Source organism: Tyto alba, unplaced genomic scaffold, assembly GCF_018691265.1.
Source record: "Tyto alba isolate M040663 unplaced genomic scaffold, T.alba_DEE_v4.0 Super-Scaffold_15, whole genome shotgun sequence".
Taxonomy (NCBI): domain Eukaryota; kingdom Metazoa; phylum Chordata; class Aves; order Strigiformes; family Tytonidae; genus Tyto; species Tyto alba.
In genome coordinates this window covers 849,396-874,510 of record NW_024881277.1, presented here as the reverse complement: position 1 = coordinate 874,510, position 25,115 = coordinate 849,396, and the positions used below count along the sequence as shown (strand labels likewise).

The following is a 25,115-nucleotide window of genomic DNA, read 5'->3' as shown; positions in this document are numbered from 1 at the left end:
ATTCAAGTTCTACCATCAAAATATTGCAATAGTTAACCTCTACTGTATCCTGAAAGTCTGAACTATATCCTCCGAGTGCCACTGAAAAAGGCATTTCCAACCTAGTGTAATGGTATTTGTTCAAAACAAAATCCAAACCTATGACAGCTTAAGAGTGCCTGTGTGGTTAATGAGAAGAAACAAAAACAACCAAACCCACTTGAGATCAACTTACTGCTCCAGAATATCTCAGAGAGGGACCCTTGTCAGATGCTCACAAGTGCTTAAAAGTTGAAGGGGGAAGCTGTCAGTTTTCGGCTAACAGGGAATTTTTAAAAAGTTATGCTTATCTGAGAGGGAAGCATCACTACGGGAAGCTTCTTTTCAGTGTAGTTTGTAAAGTAATCAGTTAATGTCTAATCGCGTATAAATGCACATGGTTATGCTTTTGCGAACAAAGTATCGTTGTCTGTCAAAATAGAGCACGGGCATATGAGCCCTGAACCATGAACTCTGCCCCTCCTGTCAAGGAGCTGAAAAATGCCAAACTCACCACACCCCACAAAACCCAGAGAAAAACACCAATCTGAACCATCAGCCATAAATGTAACCCACTACTTTGTCTAGAAAAAAACAAACTGCTCAAATTAGTGAAACAAAAGTTTTTACCATGACAAAGTGGACGATAAAAACTGAGAAAACTGGTTACTTGTATTATCTTAAACCACAGGACATAGTATCCAAATTAGTTTGGGAAGGGTGAGATTTTAATACTATTCTCCCTGTTGTCAGACCAAACCCAATTTTGAATGATGATGAAAACATGGATTCAGAGCACAGTCCTGTGGTTTTCTTCTCCACTGCGACCACACTCCTCCCTCCCAGCCACCCGTGGGAGCAGCTCGCAGGAATGAAGTCCCCAGGCCGCAGGTCAGTAATGGACTGCAGGGTTTATTGAGAACTAATACTGAAGTGCAGGTTTTCCACAAGGAATGGGGAACTCCTATCTTTTTCCTTTTCCGGTCTATTGAATTCTATCATGCCACAGGCAGCAGTTAAGCCTACACTAGTAAAACATTCTCAGAAAGACCCTCGAACCAGTGCCTGTTATGTCTTCAGTTGTTCAAAAACATAGACTAAAATTTCACAATGTAACACGAACAGCTCCCACAGACCCCACTTCAGGGATGCCCCCCGAGCCCATGCAGCTCCTGGGGACGCTCTCCAGCCCCCGCTGTGCTCTCCGTCCTGGCGCAGAGGAGAAGCACTTGCCCGGGAGTGAAGCCAGTGAGGAGTCAGGACGGGGCCCCCCGTCCCCCCTGGGGGTCCCCTCTCCTCGGCCCCAGGCAGCCCCTTCCCCCCCTCCAAACTGGCCGCAGGCACGGCAGTGACAGAGGATTTGTGGCCTCCTCACTGGCATGAGCGAGCCTGGGCCTCAGCTTCCTCCTGCGTGGGCTGCTGCAAGGGCAGCTGGGGCCTCCCCCCGGGGAGCTCCCTATCCAGGCTAAATAATATTAATGAGCTGCGGGGGCATCCCAGGGCTGGTTTTGCCCAGAGCAGCCCCCAGCAGGGTGCAGGCACAGGGTGGGTGTCACCTGGGCTGTGGCTGAGCGAAGGCTGAGGGCGGCCATGGAGCGAGGGGGCCGGGGGGACCAGGACCCCATTGCCCGTGGAGGGGCTCACAGCTGGTCCCGGTCCCGGCCCCTGCGTGTGTGATGTCGTTAGGAGGTGATGCCATAATGGGGCACGTTCCAACCCCCCCGGCAGACAGGGTTGCAGAGCTTCAGTGTTCCGGCCATGCCGCCACCGGTCCCTGCCGGCACGCTGCTCTCCGTCCCAGGGCTGCCGGTGTCCTCCCAGCCCGCCCAGCTCCACCCCGTCACCTCCCAGCTGCCACAGGCCAGCGTCTGGCAGGGGGTGCCAGGGCCCATGGGGGTCCCGGGGCAGCTCCCCCCCGGGGTGCTGCTTCCCCCCGGGGTGCTGCTTCCCCCCGGGGTGCAGCTCCCCCCTGGCGTGCAGCTCCCCACCATTGTACAGCTCCCCTCCATGGTGCAGCTCCCCCCCGGGGTGCAGCTCCCCCCTGGGGTGCCACTTCCCCCCGTGGTGCAGCTCCCCCCCGGGGTGCAGCTCCCCCCTGGGGTGCAGATCCCCCCTGGGGTGCAGTTCTCCCCTGTGGCTGCTCCCTGTCCCCCTGCCTACAGCTGGGGACAGCAGCTGGTGCTGGGGATGCTGTTGCCCCACCAGCCGATGGGGCTGGGGCCAGGGGCTGTGCTCCAGGGGGGGCCCCTGTACCCCACGGGCTCCTGCCTGTGGCACGTCCCTGCCCACCCCGGCCCCCCGACACCCTGCCACCCCACAACTCAGCATTGGGTGCAGGGCCCCCCTGTGCCCCACACCCTCCCTGGCAGCGCCCAGAAGCCATCAGAGGCCTCCAACAAGGATGTGGTGGCCACTGAGGACAGCGTCCCTGCTGCCACCCCCCACCCCCCTGCCCTTGCTCCGCCGACCAGTGGAACCACCACACAGCCCAAGGGTGAGTTTTAGGGGGTGGCAGGGCCAGTAGGTGGGCGGCCAAGCCGAGGAGAGCTTGCATCACCAGGGACTGGTTGTCTTTGCTTGCTTTTTCAGCAGTGGTGACCACCCCAGCAGCTCCGGGGAAGTGCACAGACCTGCCCGAGCAGGGGCCAGCCGCCTTCGCTGAGGCCGTTCCTGAGCAGGCAGAGGACACCACCGCCTGGCTCCACACCGAGGACAGTGAGGACACTGTCCCCGATGGCCCCGACAGCCCCAGCTTGGCCGCCTTCCTCCGAGAGCTGCCCGACCTCTCGGACTATGTGGCAGAGGGCAGCTGCCCCAAGGAGCAGACAGCGGTGGCGGGGCTGGGGGGCAGCGAGGACACCGGCCCCGATGACCCTGGCTTGGCTGCCTTCCTCAGTGAGCTCCCCGACCTCTCCGAGTACGTGGGGGCAGGCGGCTGCCCCAAGGAGCAGACAGCGGTGGCGGGGCTGGGGGGCAGCGAGGACACGGTCCCCGATGTCTTTGATTTCCCCTACAGCCTGGCCAGCTCCGCCTTCCTCAATGAGCTCCCGGACCTCTCCATGGACATGGTGGATGGCAACGGCCCCTGGGACCAAGCGGTGGTGGCACAGCCAGGGGACAGCATGGACAACTGTTTGACCACCAATGTCCCCCGCTTGAGTGTCGAGGTCCTTGATGAGCTTCCCCACCTCTCCGAGTATGTGGGAGGGGGCAGCTGCCCCAAGGAGCGAGCGGTGGTGGCGGGGCTGGGGGATGGTGAGGACACTGTCCCCAGTGTCCCCAACCTGACCACCTCCCTCAACGAGCTCCCCCACCTCTCGGAGCACAGGGCAGAGGGCGGCTGCAAGGAGCAGGCGGCGACAGTGGAGATGGTGGCTGGCGAGAACACCTTCCCCGATGTCCCCCACAGCCTCGCCAGCACCGCCTCCGTCGGCGAAGTCCCCGACTTCTTGGAGGATGGGGTGCAGGACAACGGCCCCAAGGTCGGCCTGGCAGCGGCCATGCTGGGGGACGCCGACCCCTTCTGGGGGGTGGCAGCCTCCCCCTCGCAGGACCCCAAGGGGCAGCAGGGTGGGGTGGCAGCAGACCTCCCCACCCGGCTGCCCCCGAGCCCCTCGGAGGCTGCTGAGGAGGAGAGCTCCCTGGAGACTTCCGAGGAGACTTCAGAGGCCCGTCCTGCGGAGAGTCCCTGGAAGGATCCCCCGCAGGGTCTTCTGGAGAGTGCCCTGCTGAGCCCCCTGCGCATCCCGCTGCTGAGCCCCCCGGCCAGCCCCCCGGCTGCCCCCCAGTGTCATCCGCCCCTCAGGGCCCCACTGGTGGGGGAGGCCCTGCGGAGGCAGCCCCGGGGGGGTTGGACCCACTTGCCGCACAGGGACAGCGCAGCGGTGGGCAGCAGCAAGCGCAGAGCATCCGACGGCAGCAGCGTGCCCACCAAGCGAGCCAGAGCCCTGAGGGACCCCACGGGGCAGAGTGCCCCACACCCCCCCGGCCGCTTCTGACAGCTGGGCAGAGAAGCTGTGGGGCACAACCCGTGGGACATGCGACCCGCACCCGCCTGTTCCAGCCCCAGCCCTCTCCCATCTCTCTCTTTCCTTCTTCAGTCATTAAAGGTGTCCTGGATTGAGTGAGTGGTGGAGTTTTTTGGTGGCAGGGGAGGGGGCTATAGGGGCGGCCCCCTTTGAGAAGCTTCTCGAAGCTCCCCCAGCTCCAAGTCAGCTCCACTTCTGTTTGGGAAATTGAGCCCATCAGCTGCACCTCTGCGATAACGTATTTAAGAAGGGACGTGGTGACGGGCAGTGGGACTTGTGAGGAGGAGTTGCTGCAGCTGCGTGAACACCAAGGTCAGTGGAGGAACGGAGGAAGAAAGGAGGGGGGAGGTGTGCCGGAGCAGAGACCCCCCTGTATCCTGTGGTGAGACGGCAGGGCGGCCCCCCCCTGCCACCATGGAGATCTACGGTGGAGCAGACACTGATTTATGGCCTGTTGCTCCTGCTTAAATGATCAAGGCTCTGTGCTCGGAAGAAGGCCGGGGTCTCATGGGAAAAGGCAGCCCCGCTGCTGTAATTCAGCGCTGGGAGGATTGCAGCATGCGGGGGAGTCCCACGCCGGAGCAGCTCGGGAAGGGCTGCAGCCGTGGGAGGGAATCCAGTCGGAGAAAGTTAGTGACCCATGACGGAGCAGTGTGGGGAACGCTGCAGCCCATGGGAGGAACTCATGTTGGAGAAAGTTTGTGGAAGACTGTCTGCTGTGAGAGGGGGACCACGATGGAGTAGGAGGAACAAGTTTCGGACACTCCCCTCACCGAAGATGAAGGAAGTGGCAGCAGCTGACTGCACCCCCCATTCCCTGCCCCTGCGCCACTGGGGGAGGAGGTAGAGATATCGGGAGCAGAGCTGAGCCCGGGAAGAAGGGAGGGGTGGGGGGAAGGTGTTCTCAAGATGTGGCAATGCTTCTCACTGTCCTACTCTGTTAGGTGTTGTTAGTGTCTGTAATAAATGTATGTTCTTTTTTTTCTTCCCCTAACGAGTCTGCCTTTTGCTCGTGATCATAAAGGGGAATTTTTCCCCATCCCAGTCCTATCTCGAACCCCAAGCCTGGCTCTCTGTCCCTTCTCATTGCCGGAGGGGAAGGGAGAGAGAGCTGCTGCGTTGGGGTTGGCTGCCAACCAGGCCCAAACCACGACAAAAGGGTTGAGGATTGTTTCACAGCGCCCCTGCCAGCGGGCATTCCTGCAGCGGGAGGCGGGGGGGTTAACGCAGCCCCTGCCCCACGCGTAGATCTGACCCTCCACCTCGTCACCCCACTGTCTGAGGAACCCCCCGTGATTGGAGACGGTTAGTCAAAACGTTAATGCCCACACTCAGGGTAAAGGGACTGGAAAGAGCTCTCAGGAGTCTCTCTGCTGCCGTGGAAGCCACAGGCAACCGCACAGCAGATGCCACTTCAGCCCCGCAACAGGAAAATTCTCCTTTCGCTCTGACAGCGGCACAAAATCATCCAGTACTCGCAGTGCTCCCCCTGCCCCAAGGAGGTGCCTGTGCACTGATTCACAGCACGAACCCCGCCCGGCTCCCAGCTCTTCCCTTCGGTGCCGCAGCAGCCCCGACCCCGGGCCGGGGGGGGGCGGGGGGGGCGCCCCGGCCGCTCCGGGGGAGGCCGGCCCGGCGCGGGGGGAGCGGCGGGGGCCGGGGCCGGGGCCGGGGCCGGTGAGTGCGTGTGGGCGGCTGCCCGCCGCGGCGGGAAGCGCCGGGGAAAGCGCGGGGAGGCCCGAGGGGAAGGTCTGGGAGCGCGCGAGGGACGAGGCGGCGGCGGCTGCCGGAGGGGCTTCGCCTCTGCCCGCCGCCTCCGCGCCGCTCGGCGTGGCCGGGGCAGAAGGCGGGCCGGCAGCCCGGCGGCGCGGGGGGAGACCCCCGGGGCTCCGCAGGGGAGGCGGCGGCGAGCGGGGCCGGGCCCGGAGCCTGGAGCCGCCGCCGCGGCGGGCGGGGCGCTGGGGGCGCACGGAGTGTGCGGCGCGGCCTCTGCGGCTGCTCCGGAGCCGGTCCGGCCGGCTGGGCCCGGGCGCTGCCCCGGCCTCGGGAGGGATGGCCCGGGGCTGGGTGGGCAGCGCTGGCGGAACGGCCCGGCGGCGGGGGGCTGCCCCCCGGAACGGGAGGGGGGGTGCCGTGTGCATCTCCCTCCTAAAACGGGAGAGGAGGTGCTGTGTTCATCCCCCCCCAAACGGGAGAGGAGGTGCTGTGTTCATCCTCCCTCAAACGGGAGAGGAGGTGTTGTGTTCATACTGCCCCCAAACGGAAGAGGAGGTGCCGTGTTCATCCCCCCTCAAACGGGAGAGGAGGTGTTGTGTTCATCCGCCCCCCCAAACGGGAGAGGAGGTGCCGTGTTCATCCCCCCCCCCCCCCCAAACGGGAGAGGAGGTGCCGTGTTCATCCCCCACCCCAAAAGGGAGAGGAGGTGCTGTGTTCATCCCCCCCAAAACGGGAGAGGAGGTGCTGTGTTCATCCCCCCCCCCCAAACGGGAGAGGAGGTGCCGTGTTCATCCCCCCCCCAAACGGGAGAGGAGGTGCCGTGTTCATCCCTCCCCCCCAAATGGGAGAGGAGGTGCTGTGTTCATCTGCCCCCCCAAACGGGAGAGGAGGTGCTGTGTTCATCCCCCCCCCCAAAACGGGAGAGGAGGTGCCGTGTTCATCCCCCCCCCCAAACGGGAGAGGAGGTGCTGTGTTCATCCCCCCCCAAAACGGGAGAGGAGGTGCTGTGTTCATCCCCCCCCCCAAAACGGGAGAGGAGGTGTTGTGTTCATCCGCCCCCCCAAAACGGGAGAGGAGGTGTTGTGTTCATCCGCCCCCCCAAACGGGAGAGGAGGTGCCGTATTCATCCCCCCCAAAACGGGAGAGGAGGTGCTGTGTTTATCCCCACACCCCACCCCCCCCAAAAAAAAAAAAAAAAAAACAAAACGGGAGAGGAGCTACTGTGTTCATTCCCCACCCAAAACAGGAGAGGAGGTGCTGTGTTCATCCCCCTCCTAAAACAGGAGAGGAGGTGTTGTGTTCATCCACCTCCTAAACGGGAGAGGAGGTGCTGTGTTCATCCTCACCAAAACGGGAGAAGAGGTACCATGCTCATCCCCCCACCAGAATGGGAGAGGAGGTGCCGTGTTCATCCCCCCCCTAAAACGGGAGAGGTGCCCCCGTGTTCATCCCCCCCCCCCAAAATGGGAGAGGTGCCCCTGTGTTCAGCCCCCCCCAAAACGGGAGAGGTGCCCCGTGTCCCCCCAAAATGGGAGAGGTGCCGGGCTCCCCAGGAGGTGCCAGTGCAGGGCCGTGCGCCCGCGTCCAAGGGGGCAACTTTTGGGGGAAGGAAGAGCAGCGGTGCGGCTGCCGGGCTCCCGCAGGAGAGGCCTGTATTTAATGAAGTGCCTTTTGTAAAAGGGAAAATCCCACGTTTATTAGCAGAAGTCTGGCTTTGCCTGTCTGTGCCTGCCGCCTGCCTCCACTGGCTGCATTGAATACGTACCTGCCAGGGCTGTGCCAGGTTTTCCGTCGGGCAGGTGGGAACGTTGTGATTCCATGCTCGCTGAAGAGACGGACGCGCCGTTGTGTGTAGGTTTAAGTTCACTAAAGAATAAAGGGGGAAACGGGCAATGTGCAAAAGTAACTCCTCCTTTGTTAGGCGATCGCAACTGAACACCTCAAATGATAAAGGTTTAATGGGACTTTCTTCCGTAGTGTTCAGAATCTTTTCTGAATAGCAAAGGATGGCTGTGCAAGAGAACAGAAATGCGGTGAGTAATTTTATATGGCACTAGAAATAGTGTGTGGTGTTATCAAAGCTCATTGGTCTAAACCGTGGGCATGTTCTTGTCAGGAAGGAAAAGTCTTGAAGAGGTTTGGCTGTTCTTAAAAACTTCTTGCATTAAAATGTTTGTGGACTGAAAAGCTGCACCGCATAATGGGAAGAGTGAAATGTCTGCAGCACCATACAGCTGAGGCTAGCCAAAAAAGGCTCAGTTGTCTCAGATCCTGGGCAAGGCCTACGCCGCCCTCAGCGAGGCGGAGCAGCGCGCCCTGTACGGTGAGCAGGGCACGGTGGGCGAGGAGGGCGAGGTGCTGAGGGGCGAGCGGGACTGGCGGGAGTACTGGCGGCTGCTCTTCAGGAAGGTGAGAGCTGGGCCGGGGCCCCGCAGGGCTCGCCTGGGCAGGGGCAGGCCCTGCGGGAAGTGGGGAGCTCCCTGCTTCGGGCCTGTGGCCGTGCCTCCCTGGCGAGCTGCGGGTAAAGCACGTGGCTTCTCTTTTTGGTTTGGTTTGGTTTGGTTTGTTTGTTTTTTTTTTTTTTTTAACGCTGTCTCTGAAATCCATCTGGTGAATAAATCATGTAACTCCAGAAGTGTCACTTCTTTGCTTCAGATCCCAGTGAAAGATATTGAAGACTTTGAAAAGAGCTAGAAAGATTTGGACAAAGAGCTAGCTGTTATTAAAGCAGCGTACGTGGATTTTGAGGGTGACCTGGACAGAATAATGGAGTCTGTGTTGTGCGTGGACTATACAGATGAACCAAGAACATGGATAATCGTAGAAAAAGCGATTGCCTCTGGAGAAGTCCCATTCTACAAAGGTTTTGTAAGAGAGTCGAAGCAGAAAATGATTGTGAGAAAAAGGCGGGTAGGTTATATCAATCCGGGACCAAAGGGAAGCATATTTTTTATGCTAAGCTTTTAATCTTCCTTGTTAGAAATAAAATGGAACTGTTCTTGAGGCAAATGTTTGCCACAGGATTTCTGGGTTACAGATCTTGCTCTGTGTCTTTGACTTTCACATTTGTGCACCTGTGTTCTCCACCCTTCCCCCCCCCCCCCCCAAATTGTTGTGAAAGGCTTTTGAGCTGTGATAGGCTGCTGCCAATCTTTATTCCTTTGTTTTATTATTAATTCTTTATTTTATTATTATACACAATGGCTTATTACAGTATAGCATGTCCCTGCATTTATTTACACAGCTATCAGTTGCTAGAGTTCAGTGTACGTGGTAGAAATATGTTGTGCTTGCCTTCTGGCGAGTGTGAAATAACATGCTGGACTAAATGGACCTCTTCTTCAACGTGGGGTTTTTTGAACACTTTGTAGATCTTACATGCACATCGCAGTAACCGTTCTCTAAGTTAAAGAAAATGTAATAGCTGCCAAGACAAAAAAAGTGTGGGTGGGGGGAACAGGGATAGGCATAGACATCACATTCAGCATTGTGAAACAACAAAAAACTGTCCCGCTCTACTAAAGCCAGAATGGTCTTTCTTTCACCAGTTTGTCATCTGTGGCCAAATTTGGAAACAATTTGTGTTTCCTTGCAGCTAGTTGTATACAGATTTAAAAAAAAAAAAAAAAAAAAAAAAAAGTTTGATAACTATTATAAGACTTTGTCAAATAACTTGCAAACTACTTGTTAAAAAACTAGTTTGCTATTTTAGGCAGAAAAAGAAGCTAGAGAGGCAGAAGAGACTAAAGCTGAACTGGGCCTTGATGGAGAAGATGATTTGAAAGCGCTGATTCAAGTAAGGCTTTTTCTATCTGCTGAAGAGAAGTATGTTACTGGCCTATAATTCTGTTCTCCCTGAGCCTCTTTGTAGTTTGGATCCTTGCAACTTGAGAGTTCTGAGGTTAAAACCTGACCTCAATGTTAGCTACCTATGTACTTTACTTAATAGTCAGTGTGGTATGGATTTTACTGCCTGCGTCTTTTGAAAATTAACAAAGTTATTCAAATATCCTTATGGCATACACAATCAAAATATTTAACTTCTAGTTTTAGCTAGTTATACAGGGAGTATTAATGATTCTTTCTCTGAGGGATTCCATCAGGATGTAGAAGCTGATAGGTCTTACTGTTTTGTATCTTGAGGACCAAGGAAAGAAACATACTGTTTACATTCTGCTTTTTGGAATGTTTTCTGTTTCTCATCATCCAGTGGGCTTCCTAGAACATTCGTGCTTAATCATTCCCCAAACTGTAGAAGAGTTTTGGGTCTAAACTTAGAAATTGTTTTGCTTTTCCTAGGCTTATGTTGGGAATTTTTATAGCCACTTTACGTCCGTCTCGATACTTCAGGAGAAATTAGGTATAGAGCCTAGAGTACACAAGTAGAATTTTGCTTGATAGTACTATACTTTGTATTGTATTATATTTGTATTGTATTATATTGCTTGCATTCCCTGTTTAATATATTCCAGTATTTTATGTAGCTGTCATACTATCAACTTCAATAGAATAATCTGTACTAGGAAGTAGTAAAAGTTTTGGGTCGGGTTTTTTTTTTTAATTTCCTTTCCCCCAGAGCAGAAATAAAGATCGAAAAAAGGAAATGGATGACTTTTTGGCCCAACTGTAAGCAAAATACGGGAGAAATGCTAAAAAAGGAGAAAAGATGACTGCAGCCAAGAAAGGAAAGAAATAAAGAACTGTGTAGGCTGAGATAGCAGGTATCATTTTGTATGGGATCACGTGGATTTGGGAGAATTTCAGAGTTTTTCTGGGCTACTGTTTCAGAGTGTATGCATCAGTTTGCTGTGACTGGGAGGTATGATACAGAATGCATCATGAACAAGACAAAGCATTCTGGTGCTGCTCTTTAAAAATCCTTTGGGTGCTCTTCGGTTAAGATCAAACAGATTCCTGAGTAAAAGTTGTTACAGTAAGGAAGCGGTGTGAGGTTTGGGACCATGGTGCATTTATTAAACTTCTTTGGAAGCAGCTTCCTTCCAAACACCGAATGGATATTGGTACAGTTGATGGTAAAACAGTGTAACCCCTCACCTTTGAGAGTCTTCAGTGGCAATTCCTGTGGTTTCCGAGTTGAAAACCTTATCTTTTTGCTAGTCACACTTTTCTTACGTAACAAACCTTCTGCTGTTTTTTAAAAGTCTTTGAACTTCAGCTCAACAGGTATTTTCAGTGGTTTTCTGAAGATACTTTGGAATATTGCAGATTTAATAGAGGAAAAGTTTTCATAGAATTCTGTGCTAAGTTGCTTCCCCAGCCCTCTCTACATTTTCTATGTAGCTGTTCAAAACTCTTCTGACTGATTTAAGTCAAGTAAATACTGCACACTTGTATAGCAGCTGTAACTATGGCTGCATTGTTAACTGCGATGTCAGTGCTGGTGATGCCATGTTCCATGAAAGGGCCAGCTCGTGTTTGGCCTTGGATTGCCTGTGGCAGATGCCTTAGGAAGAAGACTGCAGCATGTATGTCACTGTAGGAATCCTCTGACACACTGAGGTGAGGCAATAGCTGAAAAATCCACAGGACAGAGTCAGTTCTGTGCATTTCTAGGGTTTGTGATGTCCCGTGACAAGGAGTTCCAAAGCTCAGAAATGCATTGCTTGTTATTTCAATAGCATCACAGTCAAGTCTGCTGTAGGGTGGTAGCGATTAGCTACTTCACTATATTTGTCAACCCTTCTGTTATTTCAGAAGTGAATTCCTTAAGTAGGATCTGCAAATACTTGAAAGGTTTATGCTTCAGCTGGTTTAAAAAACCCCTGACAGTGTGTGGGGGTATGAATTTGAAGGGTAATTAACTAGTTTTCAACTCTGTCTCAAAGGGATGAGGCTGGCTTTATTTTGTGGATCATTTTTCAGAGGCTTATGAGCGACAAGGGGAACACTTCCATTTGAGCTGAAAGTCCTCACTGCTTCGGTGATAGCATTCAGGAGCTGGCTATTTAATAGAGCTTCCCAGGGGGAAGCTAGAGGTAGATGGTAACTATTCCTTTACGCGGCTTCTTTCAAAAATTATCCTGATTCTGAGAGTACAGCATATCTCTATGTTGCACAACACATGGACCTGAACGTTACTTTTACTGTACAAAATAGATACCTACCAGCCCAGAAGTCTCGTGTCAACCATTTGTACAGAAACCAAAAATTACCTTATGATGAGACTGCTTTCACTTTTTTAACACACTGACTCCTCTTAGCTATAAAATACTACATTATATTACTAGAAGTCTGTTCAAGTTTATTTATATATTTTTGTAACTCTTGTGCACTAGGGCTACAGAAAACTAACTTGCTCCCTGAGGAATGGCACCGATATAAAGGGGATGCTTATCTCCAGTGAGCTTGATGTAACTAAATGCCACACTGTACAATGTTCCAGTAGTGTCAGCTGTTAAAAGAAATTGTATTTTGAAAGGGTTTAGTGAACAGAGGCCTCTCTTTAGCATCAATTTGCCTCTATGCAAACCCAAGATATTTCAACTGAGACCAGAGCTTTTTTTTTTTTTTTTTTCACCCCTCTAGAAATGCAAAGGAAAGCTAACTTTGTTACATTTGCCCAGTTCTGCTTTGCTTTCTTTTCCCTTCTTTTTGAGTAAAGCATGCTTGGATCAACCGGACTCAATAACTTCAATATTGATTAAAAATTATTAGCTGTTCTGTAGGTACCACTAACATCTGATAGCTTACATAACAGAGTGGGATAGTAGGAGCTACTTTCTAAAGAATACTGAGTAGTTTTTTTCATTATGAATTGTAATTTAGAAAACATTAATAAGGGAAATTTAAAAGAAAGTGCTTTTTAATTGGACAACTTTTTAAAGGAAAAACTCTTTTCATGCAGCGTCCTAATTTTGTTGAAATATATTAAGTGGTTATCCTCACCTCGTCTGTACGCTTATTTGTCATCTGGAGTTTACTGTTTGGGAGTAAGACCTTCAGCTAATCACTTAGAAGCATGTATTTCATGTTTTTGTCTAATTTGGAGCCACAAGGACAACTGCAGCAAATACCACTGATACATCTGTCCCAGTGCAGAACCCATCTACTAACAACGTCGTTGCATCTGTGGGTTTGGAGCCTCATGGCAGAGTGCAGAAATCTTGGGTAATTGCAGGCATTTTTAGAAAGGGAGACTGACCTATTTTGCAAAATTACCATGAAATATCCCGCCAGGAAGACAATGTACTTTCTTTGAATACTGTCTGGAACTACTTGCAGTAAGAGTCCCTTCTGCCTCTTCCACCTTCAGTCAGTGAGGAAGAGGTCTAAGTATGTAACACAGGAAGAGTCACTAGTGTGCTACCCTTAAAGTCATCAGTTCTGCTCAGCTGGCTTGCTACCTTATTTTTATACAACTGCGTTGATATCTGCTGCAGTTATTACAGGATTCATAACTTGTCTAAGTTGAGTTGTAGAAGCAGCGACGTGTAGTGCTTGCTTTTGATAGTATAATGTTGCTTTAAACATATAAATACAGCTTTTAACATTGAAATTACTGCTGTTACAGAAAATCTTTCATCTTCTGTAGAGCTAACAGAAAAATTGGCAGATTCTGCAGTACTTGCCTGTAACAAGATGAACAGGTCATAAGCCAGTAATGGGAAAACAACAGTGGCAGAGTGTGTTGTTTGGATTTTGTAGGAGTTAGGCTTTACTGCCCACTGGAGTGCATTTACCCTTCCACTGGAGTATAACTACTTCTACTGGTGGCAAATGGAATGTTTTAAATATACCCCTTCTAGTCTTTGGCAACTGCTTCTTAGATTGATAAAAACATAACTATTCATAAGGATGGGTGTTTGAAGACTCTGCTGTAAACAATGTTGACATTGCTGAGAATGAGAGCTGGTGCATGACTCTGGCCATGGATGGACACTTCTTCATGGCACGTTTAGAACCCCTGTTTGCTTTTTGTGACTGATCCACCTCGACTGTGGGCTTTCAGAGAACCATGCAGCTGAAGACCTAATAAACAGAGATCATGTACAACTTCAGGACTTTTGAAAGGTATTAAAACTAAGTACCAAATACATCTCCTTTAGCTTAAAACTAAAATGCTTTTCTTTGTTGGTGTTTTTTTTTTTTTTTATTCTAATAACAACTGTGTTACGTATCACTTCGGCAAGTTTGAGACAAGTGCCTGGCCATCCAAAAGGGACAAATTTTATGCTTTCACAGTTGCTGCATTGCAGGCAACTACTGTATTCCTTGATATTTCATGAAGTGTTCAAGTCTACGAAGTTCTTCTGCTGAATTCAATATTTTTTTTGTTAATACATCAGTCAAAACTCAGCTTGCATTTAAAGATACTGGGGTTGGATTTTTGGGGGTGGGGGAGGGAGCAGGTTTCAGTAGGAACCATTCCTGTCTTGCTTAAAAACCAGTTACTTCAGTTTAGTGCCTTTCAGTTGCCTCTTGTACCACTTGTAAGCGGTAGGAGGCCGCTCAGCTACTCAACAAGCTAAAAGACCCCTCCTGTCCTCTGACAGTCACCCAGGTACTTGCTACCTTAACCCTTGCAGCTTCCATTAACTTTTGCAGCTTCACTCCTATCTTGTTAGTGTATTTTTATGTGGGGAATGCTGACAACTCTACAAGGAGTCCCAAACCACTGCGATGAAATGAATCCAGCGTCATTTGTCTTGACGGAGCTAGTTTTCAGAACGTGCACCTAACCCCCTGCTCTCTGTGCCACCCTTTCCAGGTGGAGGTGATACTTGGCATCAAAACAAAGTTAAGTTAACAGGGAGTGCTTAAAAAAAAAGCTGTTCCGGGGCACAAAAGTTAACTTTTTCTCTCCTGTAGTCTCTGAACAAACTCCCTTTCACCTGACTAGACTAGAGCTTGTGTGTGCCATGAGGTAAAAAACCTAAATCTCTGCTGGTAAAGTTGAAAGAAGTAAGGTTCATTGGTTGACTGTAACACTGGTGTACACGTGTGCAACTAGTCTTGTCTGCAGTAGACTTTCATTCTGCAGCCACATCAGCTTGCTGTGGGTGATTGCTAGTCCCAGAGTTTCTTGGCAATGGATTTAAATGAAAGGAACTTACTTGTTCATTAACAAAGATTTGTTTAGGTTTTTTTTTTTCCCCACAAGGCTCTTAAAAGAAAAGGGGTGTAACACAACACAGGAATTAATTGCAAACCTGTATCTTGACTATCAGGGCTGTATTTTCCTTCCAATTGAGGGAACAGATGGAGTGAGGAAGTCGATAGTGTTACATTCAGTTCTTAGGATGGGGAACCACCAGAGGTCATGTGTAGCACCTGAAACAATGCTTTTCAGTTCCTGTCCTGTTCTTCAGCAGTTAAATTATGCTGATTCTCCTGAAGCAAATCTCTAGTTGAAGAGAAATGTTTGCTATTAGTGTTATTAAGAAAACCAAATACATTGGACCAAACGTCTTGCAGTTAAAATAGGGAGGTTTTTTATTTACTGGTTGGATCATGGTCTGTGGCATCTGTATTTACCTCATCTCCCATTTAAAAAAAAAAATGTGCTGTTTTCTGTATTATTTCTCTATTTGTTGTTCGGTATTCTCTATGTTTAAACATGTGCATTTGTATATTAAATTAAATTTTCGGCTGCCTAGTGTGTGACTGTTCTGATCCTGTCTGATGAGAGTGTTGCTACCTGCCAGGTGTTCTTTTACAAAGGAGAGCTGCACCTCATCCCGCTGTCAGAGACCCAGGAGCAGGAATGTGACCTATCTGCCACCACTCTGACAGTCTCGCAGGCGGTGACGCTGTTGTCCACCTGTTCAGAGGAGTTCCTGGCTGCAGAGCCCATCCCAACAGCAGTGTAGAAGCGCATCAGTGGGTATGTGGGTGTTTCACTTTGGTCTTGTGCAACAGTGAGTTTTGATTCTGGGCTGTCTGGGGTGCTTTCTTGTATCCAGTCGTTTTCCTGTTAGGTGTGATAAAGTGGCTTCCTTTTCAGAAACTAGTGTTTTTTCTGTGGTCTTCTTCTGAAGAGGGGGACCAGTGCCCTGTGGGCTGTGCTGTGATCTGGGGGCTCTGGAACTGGTTCACTGCTGTGATGCCACACCTGACAAGGACAAGTTATTCTGCCTTCACATCCTTCTTGTACTGAAAAGTCTGGAAGTTCTGTGGGCCTTTAGGAGCCCTTTGAGGAGGGAGAAAAAGGATTGCAAACTAAAGCGTAGAACCATCACGCTTTTCAGAGCGATAGCTTCCCACAGGTCTATTCAGCACCACAAGTTATTTTTTGCAAGGATTTGACAGCACGAGCCAGATGACTTCTACACCCGGTGCAGTGAAGGATGCTGTGTAGTAGGACATGTTAGTCAAGTTCACAGTGATTCATTTTACCAATGTGGGGATGAAATTTTTATTAGCCATGTATAGTTCTGTATAAACAGACATGCCAGGTGTTAGATTAGCGGAGTTTTAACTTTAGTTTAGAATAATCATCTGGCATTTGGCCCATAATACAGATTAGTATTAAAGTGAAAATGGGAATATTAGCTTAAAGAGTGGTTTCAGCTTGCGATGCACTTACTACACTATGTTGTTATTGTACAATGCAGGTATCCTGAGAAAATTCAGGCCTCATTTCACCGAGCCCACTGCTACCTTCCAGCAGGCATTGTGGCAGTGCTGAGGCAGTGCCCTTCGTTGGTGGCTGCAGCAGGCCAGGCCTTTCACCTGCGAGAGCCTGTGGATTTACGAGCATGTGGCTCTTTTCAGACTTTCCCTCCAGACGAGCGTGTGGTGACCATAGTAAGTGATCCTTCTGATGAAACTTGTCACTGAATTAGGTTCTGTAAGTGAGGAAGGTTCTGTGGTCAAGTGATACAACTATGTGGATTTAATTGTTAAAATAGAATGTTTTCTGATTTATTTTTTAATTTTGACACTAGACATGCATTTCCCGTTCTTTATGTTAAATAGCTTTTCTGCCTTCAGATTGGCATAGCTAGGCTTTCAAATGGCTAATCAGAAGTGCTTCTGAAATCAGAGGTTACTGTTAGTAGCTCCTCTGCTGGAATGCTCGCTAAGGAAATTCATCCAGTTCCGTGATCAGAGCAGTCTGACAGCACTGCCAGCCAACACCAGGAGTTGCTCCTAACTACCCCTAGGTGTTCATTCCAAGGCTTTTCCCCTTCTCAGCCATGCTTACGCAGCTCTGTGAAAGCTACTTTAGGAAGTGGTTTATGTTCCTTGTCCAAGCAGTGTTGTATTGGATATGTTTGCATAACAGAGTTATACCGCTAGGCTCCTGAAAATAAATTTGGGAGTCAAATTGTAGATTTCTTGACTGTTTTTGAAATCTTGGCTTTGGTTTTGTTAATTGAAAAGAGCCCTTACATTTTTGAAAATATACCACGTTGGCCTGAATACTGGGGATCTTTTCAAATGTCTTTAAAGTGAATGAAGTTCGTGTTTATTTAGAGATGTCAACTTGGAATATACTTCATTAGATCTGAAAAGCAACATATCTTAAGCAAACGTATCGAAGATGTATTTTGATTACAATCTCAGGTATATGGGTGATTTAAAACAAAATTCAGAGAAAGCTGGTGGAAAGTTGATGCCTGTACACAGCACAGTCACACTGCAGTAAGTTATTTTCTTTTGCTGGGGCTTTTTCAGGTTACTTCACAGTGTGTTTATATGCACAGTTGGTGCAGCAGAAGTTTGTTCTGGATAGATGCAGTGGATACACGCTGCCCCTCCCATCTCACCCTCAATACAAAGCCTATGAACTGGGCATGAAGCTGGTAATTACTTTTTATGCATTTTGTACTTAGTCTTTAGTTTGCTTGTTTACCTATGTCCAAGAAATTACTCTGCTTGTAAGTTGCCTGCTTGTACAGAATAATGCGAGCAAATTCAGTTACCATTTTTCTGGAAGTACATTATTGTGGGAGCTTTCTTTTACAGGCTAGAGCACTCTTGTACTTGTATAGCTTACAAGTACAGGTCAAGCCTTCATGCTTGTATGAGGAGTAGCTTGTGCACTACAGACCTGTCTTCTAGGTTGCTTTTCCCATGTAGAGAAACTTTGCGAAGTCAGAATGAACCATTATTGCTGCAGAAGGACAGATTTCAACTTCCAAAGCAAGATACTGCTCCCTGATATATAATTGGGTTTGGCATCTACTTCTCAAGTGGCAGTATCAGGAGCTCGATGGCAGTCAGTTCTTTACGCGGTCATTTAAAGGTGCACTTAAATTTGGCACATCTGGAGAGTCTCATGTTGTTGCATCTCTTATACCGGCCCATGGCTTTGAAATTTTGTGCTCCAAGTGCAGTAAAGTATCTCCTGATTCCAAGAGAAATGTGTTAAGCGGTCCCCTGTGGGCGAGATTCCTCAGCAACCTGAAGGAAAAGAATTATTTCAAGGTGTAGTTGTGTGTGTGTGTGTTTGTCTTTTAAACATGCCAGGAAAAACATGTTGTAGCTCTTGAACTTGTGTAAGTAGTTACAGCAGGGCAAGAAATCTGTTGCTTCTGTCTGTGGGAAATTAATGGATGTCTCTCCAGGAGATCTGTGCAGTTTGTTCCCCTTTGAAATGAGTTAATTTCTTTTGGAAATTAAAAAGGAAAAGGCAGGATTCATCTAAAGAAAGTGGAAATACACTCGAATAAAGGAAACCACAGTGTGGCTGTGTGTCAGTATAACTGTTTTAACTGTTTTAGATTTCATTTGCATGCATTTAGAATTAAATATTCTTTAAGATCTATACTTAACACCCATCGATACATTTGGGGCCATGTAAGTGTATTTTTTGTTTGTGTGGGGTTTTTTGTTTTGTTTTAAAAGATGCCTTTGACTGCTTATTTAAAGTTTACAAATTGGTCATAAATTGACTACTTATTTGAAGGTTATTAGAATCGGACAACTGGGAATGCTTAGGTTAATATCTTGTAAATATAAGAGAAGGGGAATATGCTTACAGTACTGCAATGCCACTCGTATGGGTAGTTCCCCAAAACCAAGAGATTCATTCACAATCCTTGCACAATTGTAACTTGGGCATGGTAAATACACCGTGTTGTAAGGATCAGTAATTTCTTCGATTGTTTTTAGTGTACACCATATGATATTGTAGCACAAGACTTCAACTCATATTTAACAGTGAAAACACCTTATGCCCCTTTCCTATATTCTGTTCCAAGCATATGTGGCACAGCAGTATTACTTGTTTGGATTTTTCTCAGAACTAAATTTCTGTCTGACAAATAGTCATTGTTACAAAGCATGTCTGTGGAAAGGAAGGGGAGGGAGAATTCTTTAGATTCATACTTGTGGCTTGCATTAAATAAGGAGAAATGGAAGGATCTGCTAAATACTTGGAACTGCTTCACAGGGCAGAAGATTACTTCCAACAGTCTGTTACCAAGCCAGAAAGGTAAGAGATCCTTGAAATTCATGAGTAACCATACACAGTACCTGCAAGTACTTCAATTTACCTTTTTTAATACTTGTTACAAAAAACCTGAACCCTTTTCTCCACTGTACACTTAACATAGGTGCTGTGGCTAAGACATAGGGGTATTAATTCCTCTAGAATACTCTACTAGTAGAAGTTACTGCTTGAGTAACTATTTATCTTGGTTTTGTAAAATGCTAAGCTATTCCAAGTGGGTTAAGAGGTGACTGAAAAGCATCATTTGGCTGGTTGGTTGTAGAAAGTGTTTAAAAGCTTAATTGAAAATCAGTCTTAGTGAATAAGAAATATGGATTAATCTATCTCCTTTACTTACGAGAGGCAGCTGGCTGTAGATTTCTCCAAAAGATCAAATCCAAAAAATAAATCATTACAAAAATATCTGAGCGTTTGCCAACTCATAATATCTTGACTGTTAGTTGCTTGAGTTTCCAGTCTTGTGCTGTTTGGGATCTGGCAGTCGTAATGTTTACCAAGACAAAATAAATATAAATAACAAAAGAAGCATGAGAAATTTGCTTTGGAGCCATCAACAAGGAATAACAGTAACTGACTGTGTCATGGTTTGGCTAATACTATTGGTGTAGTATTCTGGTACTTCCCCCAGATTCACTTACCTTTTTGATGTCTTTGCACAGAAGGAATCGTGAGGAATTGGAGTGAAAACTTTCGTGTAGTGTCTGTGATGCCACTGGTATTGTAATGCTAGTAAAAATCCATTTCAGTAAATGGCATTTTTTTCTTCTAGCTCTTTTGAAGTGAGCCCAGGTGATGAAATCTTGACAGTGCTACAGAGAACAACTGTTGATTTGAAGGAATTTGAGAGAGAAGCAGCTTGTGTTCCTCCAGAGGATGGTGAGCCGGATGGGGGGTGGACTATTCCTATCACAAATGAGTATTTGTTGGGGAAGAGGGTGAATGTTCACAGCACTGCACCAGTCTCTTTATTGATTTAGTCTCCTATCATGTGACTGCTGGAGGTGTTATTCATGGGCCATCATTTAAGATTAAGGCAACCAGTTCGTTTGTATAAGCTCGGGGCTGTGAATTGGCGAAATACGCAGTCCAGTTTCTGGTTTGATACCACTAGATTGATAACACCATGCACACTTATACCAGATCAAGTGCTCTGTGTCAACTGGAGACCAGACAGGAGGTATTTAAACATTTAAGAATAATAATAAATCAGTTCCAGTACTGGCAATACAAAGTTAATTACTATCTGGTCTACTCTGATGGCCAATACAAGACCAGCATAAACTTCATATAATAGGTTCTTTTCACTCATGTCACAGGAATGCAGTTGTTGCCAGCATGCAGCACAGGTCACATCTGTATTTCTGAATGATCCCTTAGCATGCAAATCCAACATTCAGCATTAATGATTGTAGTGGATGGTCTCCCTTTATAGTGTAAGCCTTTTCTTCCTTCATTTAGTGGCAGAAGGTTTACCTGTGGCTACAACAATTTCTGCTAGTTTGAAGCTGCATGTAAAGCAGAGTTTACAAAGTAGTCAAATGAAATCAGAACACTCTTCTCAGCCTCTCTCTGCCTTATACCCTGTGTTATTTTGTATCAGCACGAAAACTTAACAGTGCAAAAACAAGCTACAAAATGCTAGCAGTACTCTCAGCCATCTGGAATGGGTTTTGTGGCCATTGTGGGCTGACAGATTTGTGCCGAATAACAAATATGTCCTATATTCTTTCAGATGACAGTTGGCTGGAGATTACAGCAGGTGATCTAGATCAGATGCTGAAGGAGGCAAGGAATGAGTCCCTTCCTTCCTCAAATGGGGAAGAGCAGAAATACGACTTGGAAGCAGTTGCTGAAAGTACGAAGGCTTTTGTATCCAAAGTCTCACCACATGAAGGAGCAGAAATGCCACAGTAGTAGTATTTTTAAGTTTGGTGTGTGGTGTAGAATGTGTTTTCATTCTGCTGTAGCCCTTTGGTTGATTCTGTAATGCACAGAATCAACGTTTGAAAGCGTTCTGCGTAGCAGAGGCCTGAAACAAACCCCTGTTACCAGTGAATATGTAGTTGCTTTTAAACCAATTTGGTCACCACTCTGTCAGTGGTGCAGGTAAAAGTGCTGGAAGCTGTGTTATTTTCCAGCACTCTTACTTAGTTTGGTTTTGTGGTTTTTAAAATTTTTTTAACCCTTTTAAATTGAAGGCTTGGTGTTATTCATTACGATAGCTCTTAGCACTGTTATTAAAATGCATATCTCAAGTTCATTTGTGCTGAAATTTTTCTGCCATGAAGGACTGTTCAGACTAAGATTCTACTGATGAAGCTGTGAAGAAATAAAAATGAAACTTAAGTTGGGGCAACCTGTGAATTAAGACTATTGATTTTTGTGGTACAGTTGAATTTAGATTTCCTGTAGATTAGTATTTTGAATATACTAGGCCTGCTTTTCCACACCTAAAGCACATACTGTACACCTAGAAGCAGGAGCAAAGAATCGAATCACGGTGGATCCCTGTCATTGTTCCCAACAGTGGGAGTGCTAACTGAAGATACCTAACTAGTTAGGCAACAGCAGAATGCCGCTAGATTAAGTGCTGGAGTTAAGAAAGTGTGTGTGACTGTGGTGTGGACAGGCCTTTAATTTTAAAAACCGAAGGGTGAGGTAGGAGCATATTGTCCAAGTTCTTTTTAATAGCTTTAATATTGAGAAAATAAAGCTGTGTAGACTGTATCAAGCGTATAAGGGTCTACTCAATTTATACTCTTAATTGTTTGATCCTTTTTAATTACTGTTAGTGTCAATGTCTGAGTTATAATGTGGACTTTTTTCAGTTATTTAAAAAATAAAGGAACAAAAAAAAACCAACAAAAAAAGGGCAAACCGCTGAGCCTTAAAAGAGACTAGAATGAAGCCTGCGGTGTTCTTTCTAGGCAGGAGACCTCCAAGATTCTCAGCTTTTTAAATCTTTGTATGAGGTATAACACCACCACTTTGTTCCAGAAAGATTCAGGCATGTTTATTTTGGTTCCCTTCGGTGCAATTTTTATTTGACCACAACAAATGGTTAAAGTTGTTGGGTTTATTTTCTCTTTCATGCCAGGAACTCCTCCGGTTGCTGTTTCGTTCCTAGTTCATACAGTCCTCAGACTTCTAAGCACTTCCAAGACCATCAGTTCAAATGTTCCAACTTCAGTCTAGGCTCGAGAGAAATCTGTATGCCGTATGGGTTATGTCTGTGTCAGCTTATGCAAGCCTAAAAGCTTTATTTATTTAAATTTTTTTTTAGATATCAGGTCACCTGTTGAATCCCATGTTACCTTTGATGTAGATTCTTTTACAAAAGCGTTAGACAGAGTTTTAGGTGAGCTTGCTTCTTTGTTTCTTTTGTCAGAATATCTCATGGTTATTTGGCTTTCCTGGGTCATCCATCCGTCACCCATGGTCGCTGTGCTGATTTGTTTGCTATCTGTACTGACACAAAATAATATATATGTAGGGGCAGATTCAGAAGAGCTGGATTCTGATGATCTGGATGAAGAGGAAGAGTTTGATTTCTCGAGTGAGGGTGATGAAGACTTAGATGTGGAAGATCAAAGGCAAGACCAGAAGGTGCCACCTAATGAGCTTATAGGCAGTCTCAAGTCATACATGAGTGAGATGGACAGTGAACTGGCGCATAACAACGTTGGTAAAAGTTTCACCATCCAAAAGAAAGGGGTAAGTATGCCTCGAGTTCTAGTTTGTAGCATAAAGTGTTGAGAGCTTTAGTAGGAAAGAGGAAGTAGACTAAAAGTGATCATTCCGAGTAATGTAATCAAAAACTTGTGTCTTCTAATCATGTGCTAACTGCCGGGCACGGCGAGCCGAGGACCAAAGACACGGCCTCTGGGAGGCCACAAGTCTTTGGCCTCTGCCAGAGCCACTTGGCCGCCCTGTGAGCACAGCCCTGAGGCTCGCCAGGCCCGTCCTGCCCCAGCTGGAGCTGGGTGGCCTCAGGGGATGTTCAGCCCTCCTCTCCCCTCAGCCCTCCTCTCCCCACCAGCCCCAGTTTTTCCCCTGGGCTTTCCCCCCTCTCTTCAGTGAGCACTGAAGCAGTCTAGAGGCCCAGGGCATGCCCTCCTCTTTCTGCCACTTTTAGCAGCTGACACTGCTCTCTGCGCTAGGCAAAAGGCACCAATGACCATTTCCTAACCAAGACAAAAATGCAGACTCTAACAAGCCCCACGAGTCTGCAGAGCCCCACGAAGAAACAGTGAGGAAGGAGCCACTTCCTATCGGCACCCCGTGGGTGGCTAAAACACTTGTCATGCAGGTGGTGGGCAAATAAGAATATGAATACAGCTACGGAAAGAAAGAAGAAAATTCATTAAAGAGAAACATGCTGAGCACACTGACCGTGTAAAGGAGAAAACCAAACCGATGCCGTTATTCAGAACTGCACACTACAATACCAGTGTGTATTTAAGAGCTTCTGAAAAGTTAATACTCCTTCTAAAATACTGACTAAATGGTAGATGATTTTTCACAAAGATTGTTTTGCAGCTAAGGGTCACATTCCTTATCTCAAAATCTATACTCAGTTCTGGATGGGACTCAATGAGAATTGATCCGGAATGCTGAAATTGTGAGCCAAGCCAGGGACATCACTAACACAGGAGAGCAAGTCTCCTACCCAGCTAACAGCTCCCACTAAATCCCTTCTGGGCTCTCCAGTTTTAAAGACATACAGGAAACATTATTAAACTATGCTGCAGGGGGGGCTGGCAGCCACTTCTGTAGCAAGGATGCTGAAGACATTTGATTTGCAGGAGGTTCATGTAAACTCAAGGACTTCGAATAGCAGGTAGTATCACGGACACCAAACTGCACCGGGACCCAGCTGGCTGTAGTTAAATACCATTCCTCCCAAGCAGCACCTCCTCGCCACTGACCAGGAGTTGGACTCACACTGGAAACACTGTTGGCCTGTGGGCTGCTGACTTCTGAGCTGAAGTGCACGCCCCCCAGCACCACAGGGAAGAGAAAGGCCCTCCGTCTTCATCTCCTTGCTATTCCATAAAGCCTATCGGTGGGAAGAGTGGCAACAGCCCAACTGTCCAGGCGTTTAGAAGAGTTTAAGAAGTTAAAGGTCTCTGCTGTCCCCTGGGATTAGAGAAGATATGTCGGAAAATTGGATAGGCAAAATTATCAGTGGAATGGGATTGAGTCTGAGTTCATGAATAAAGTCACCAATTGAAACTTTACTCACTTTGACACTGGTGTTCATAGTGCTTGGTTTAACTTATCATTGTTTAAAACGAGAACTAACCCGGAAAACAGAGTTTAATCAAATGATTATACAAGCAGAAGCAAGACAACGAGATAAGTCATTGAAAGATCCACCATCATATGACAATTTGGTATTCAATGAGACTACAATTTGAGTATGTGAAAGTATTGAGTATGATTATCAATACTTTCAAAGGGGGGAAATGTTGCAAATACCTTAATAAAACAGAATATTCTTTTGATTTTAGTTTAAAAGTATGATTTTGATTTAACATGAAGCTACAGTAGCTATGAGAATATAAAGTACACTAAGGCCCTTAGGAGTAAGCAACTAGTATGCTGTGTGCCTTGAACACTATAAGAATCGTTATGGACTCTGAATTAACACAATAGCTACTGGTTATGGATCCTGACTTGAAACAATAGGTATCAGAAGAAACTGGTTTGGTTGGGAAGATCGGCCAAGGGAAAGGTGAGCATTAGCCAAAGATGGAGTGAGCATGTGCAAGGATGGAGTTCAATCAGCCGACACAGTGATGAAGACTATCGACGAGCACCAGAGGACCCCCGTCCAGTATAACCACGCATGCGTTAGGGACATTGGCATATGATAATAATTCCCAGGAAATAACATGAATATGCTAATCATTGCCCTCCCCCCATTCTAT

At 47.4% G+C, this 25,115-nt stretch overlaps 1 protein-coding gene and 1 pseudogene across 1 annotated transcript; both read left to right on the top strand.

Moving 5' to 3' along the window:
- The first annotated feature begins 7,768 nt into the window (after nucleotides 1-7,768).
- On the top strand, nucleotides 7,769-10,556 carry LOC122152409 (annotated as a pseudogene).
- An 8,399-nt stretch (nucleotides 10,557-18,955) lies between these two features.
- Nucleotides 18,956-24,421, top strand: LOC122153132 (protein ecdysoneless homolog). Its single transcript, XM_042789231.1, has 4 exons — nucleotides 18,956-19,164; nucleotides 19,952-20,058; nucleotides 20,915-21,037; nucleotides 22,676-24,421. The coding sequence occupies exons 1-4, from the start codon at nucleotides 19,085-19,087 to the stop codon at nucleotides 22,936-22,938; spliced, it is 573 nt and encodes a 190-aa protein (XP_042645165.1). The 5' UTR covers nucleotides 18,956-19,084; the 3' UTR covers nucleotides 22,939-24,421.
- Nucleotides 24,422-25,115: the final 694 nt, after the last annotated feature.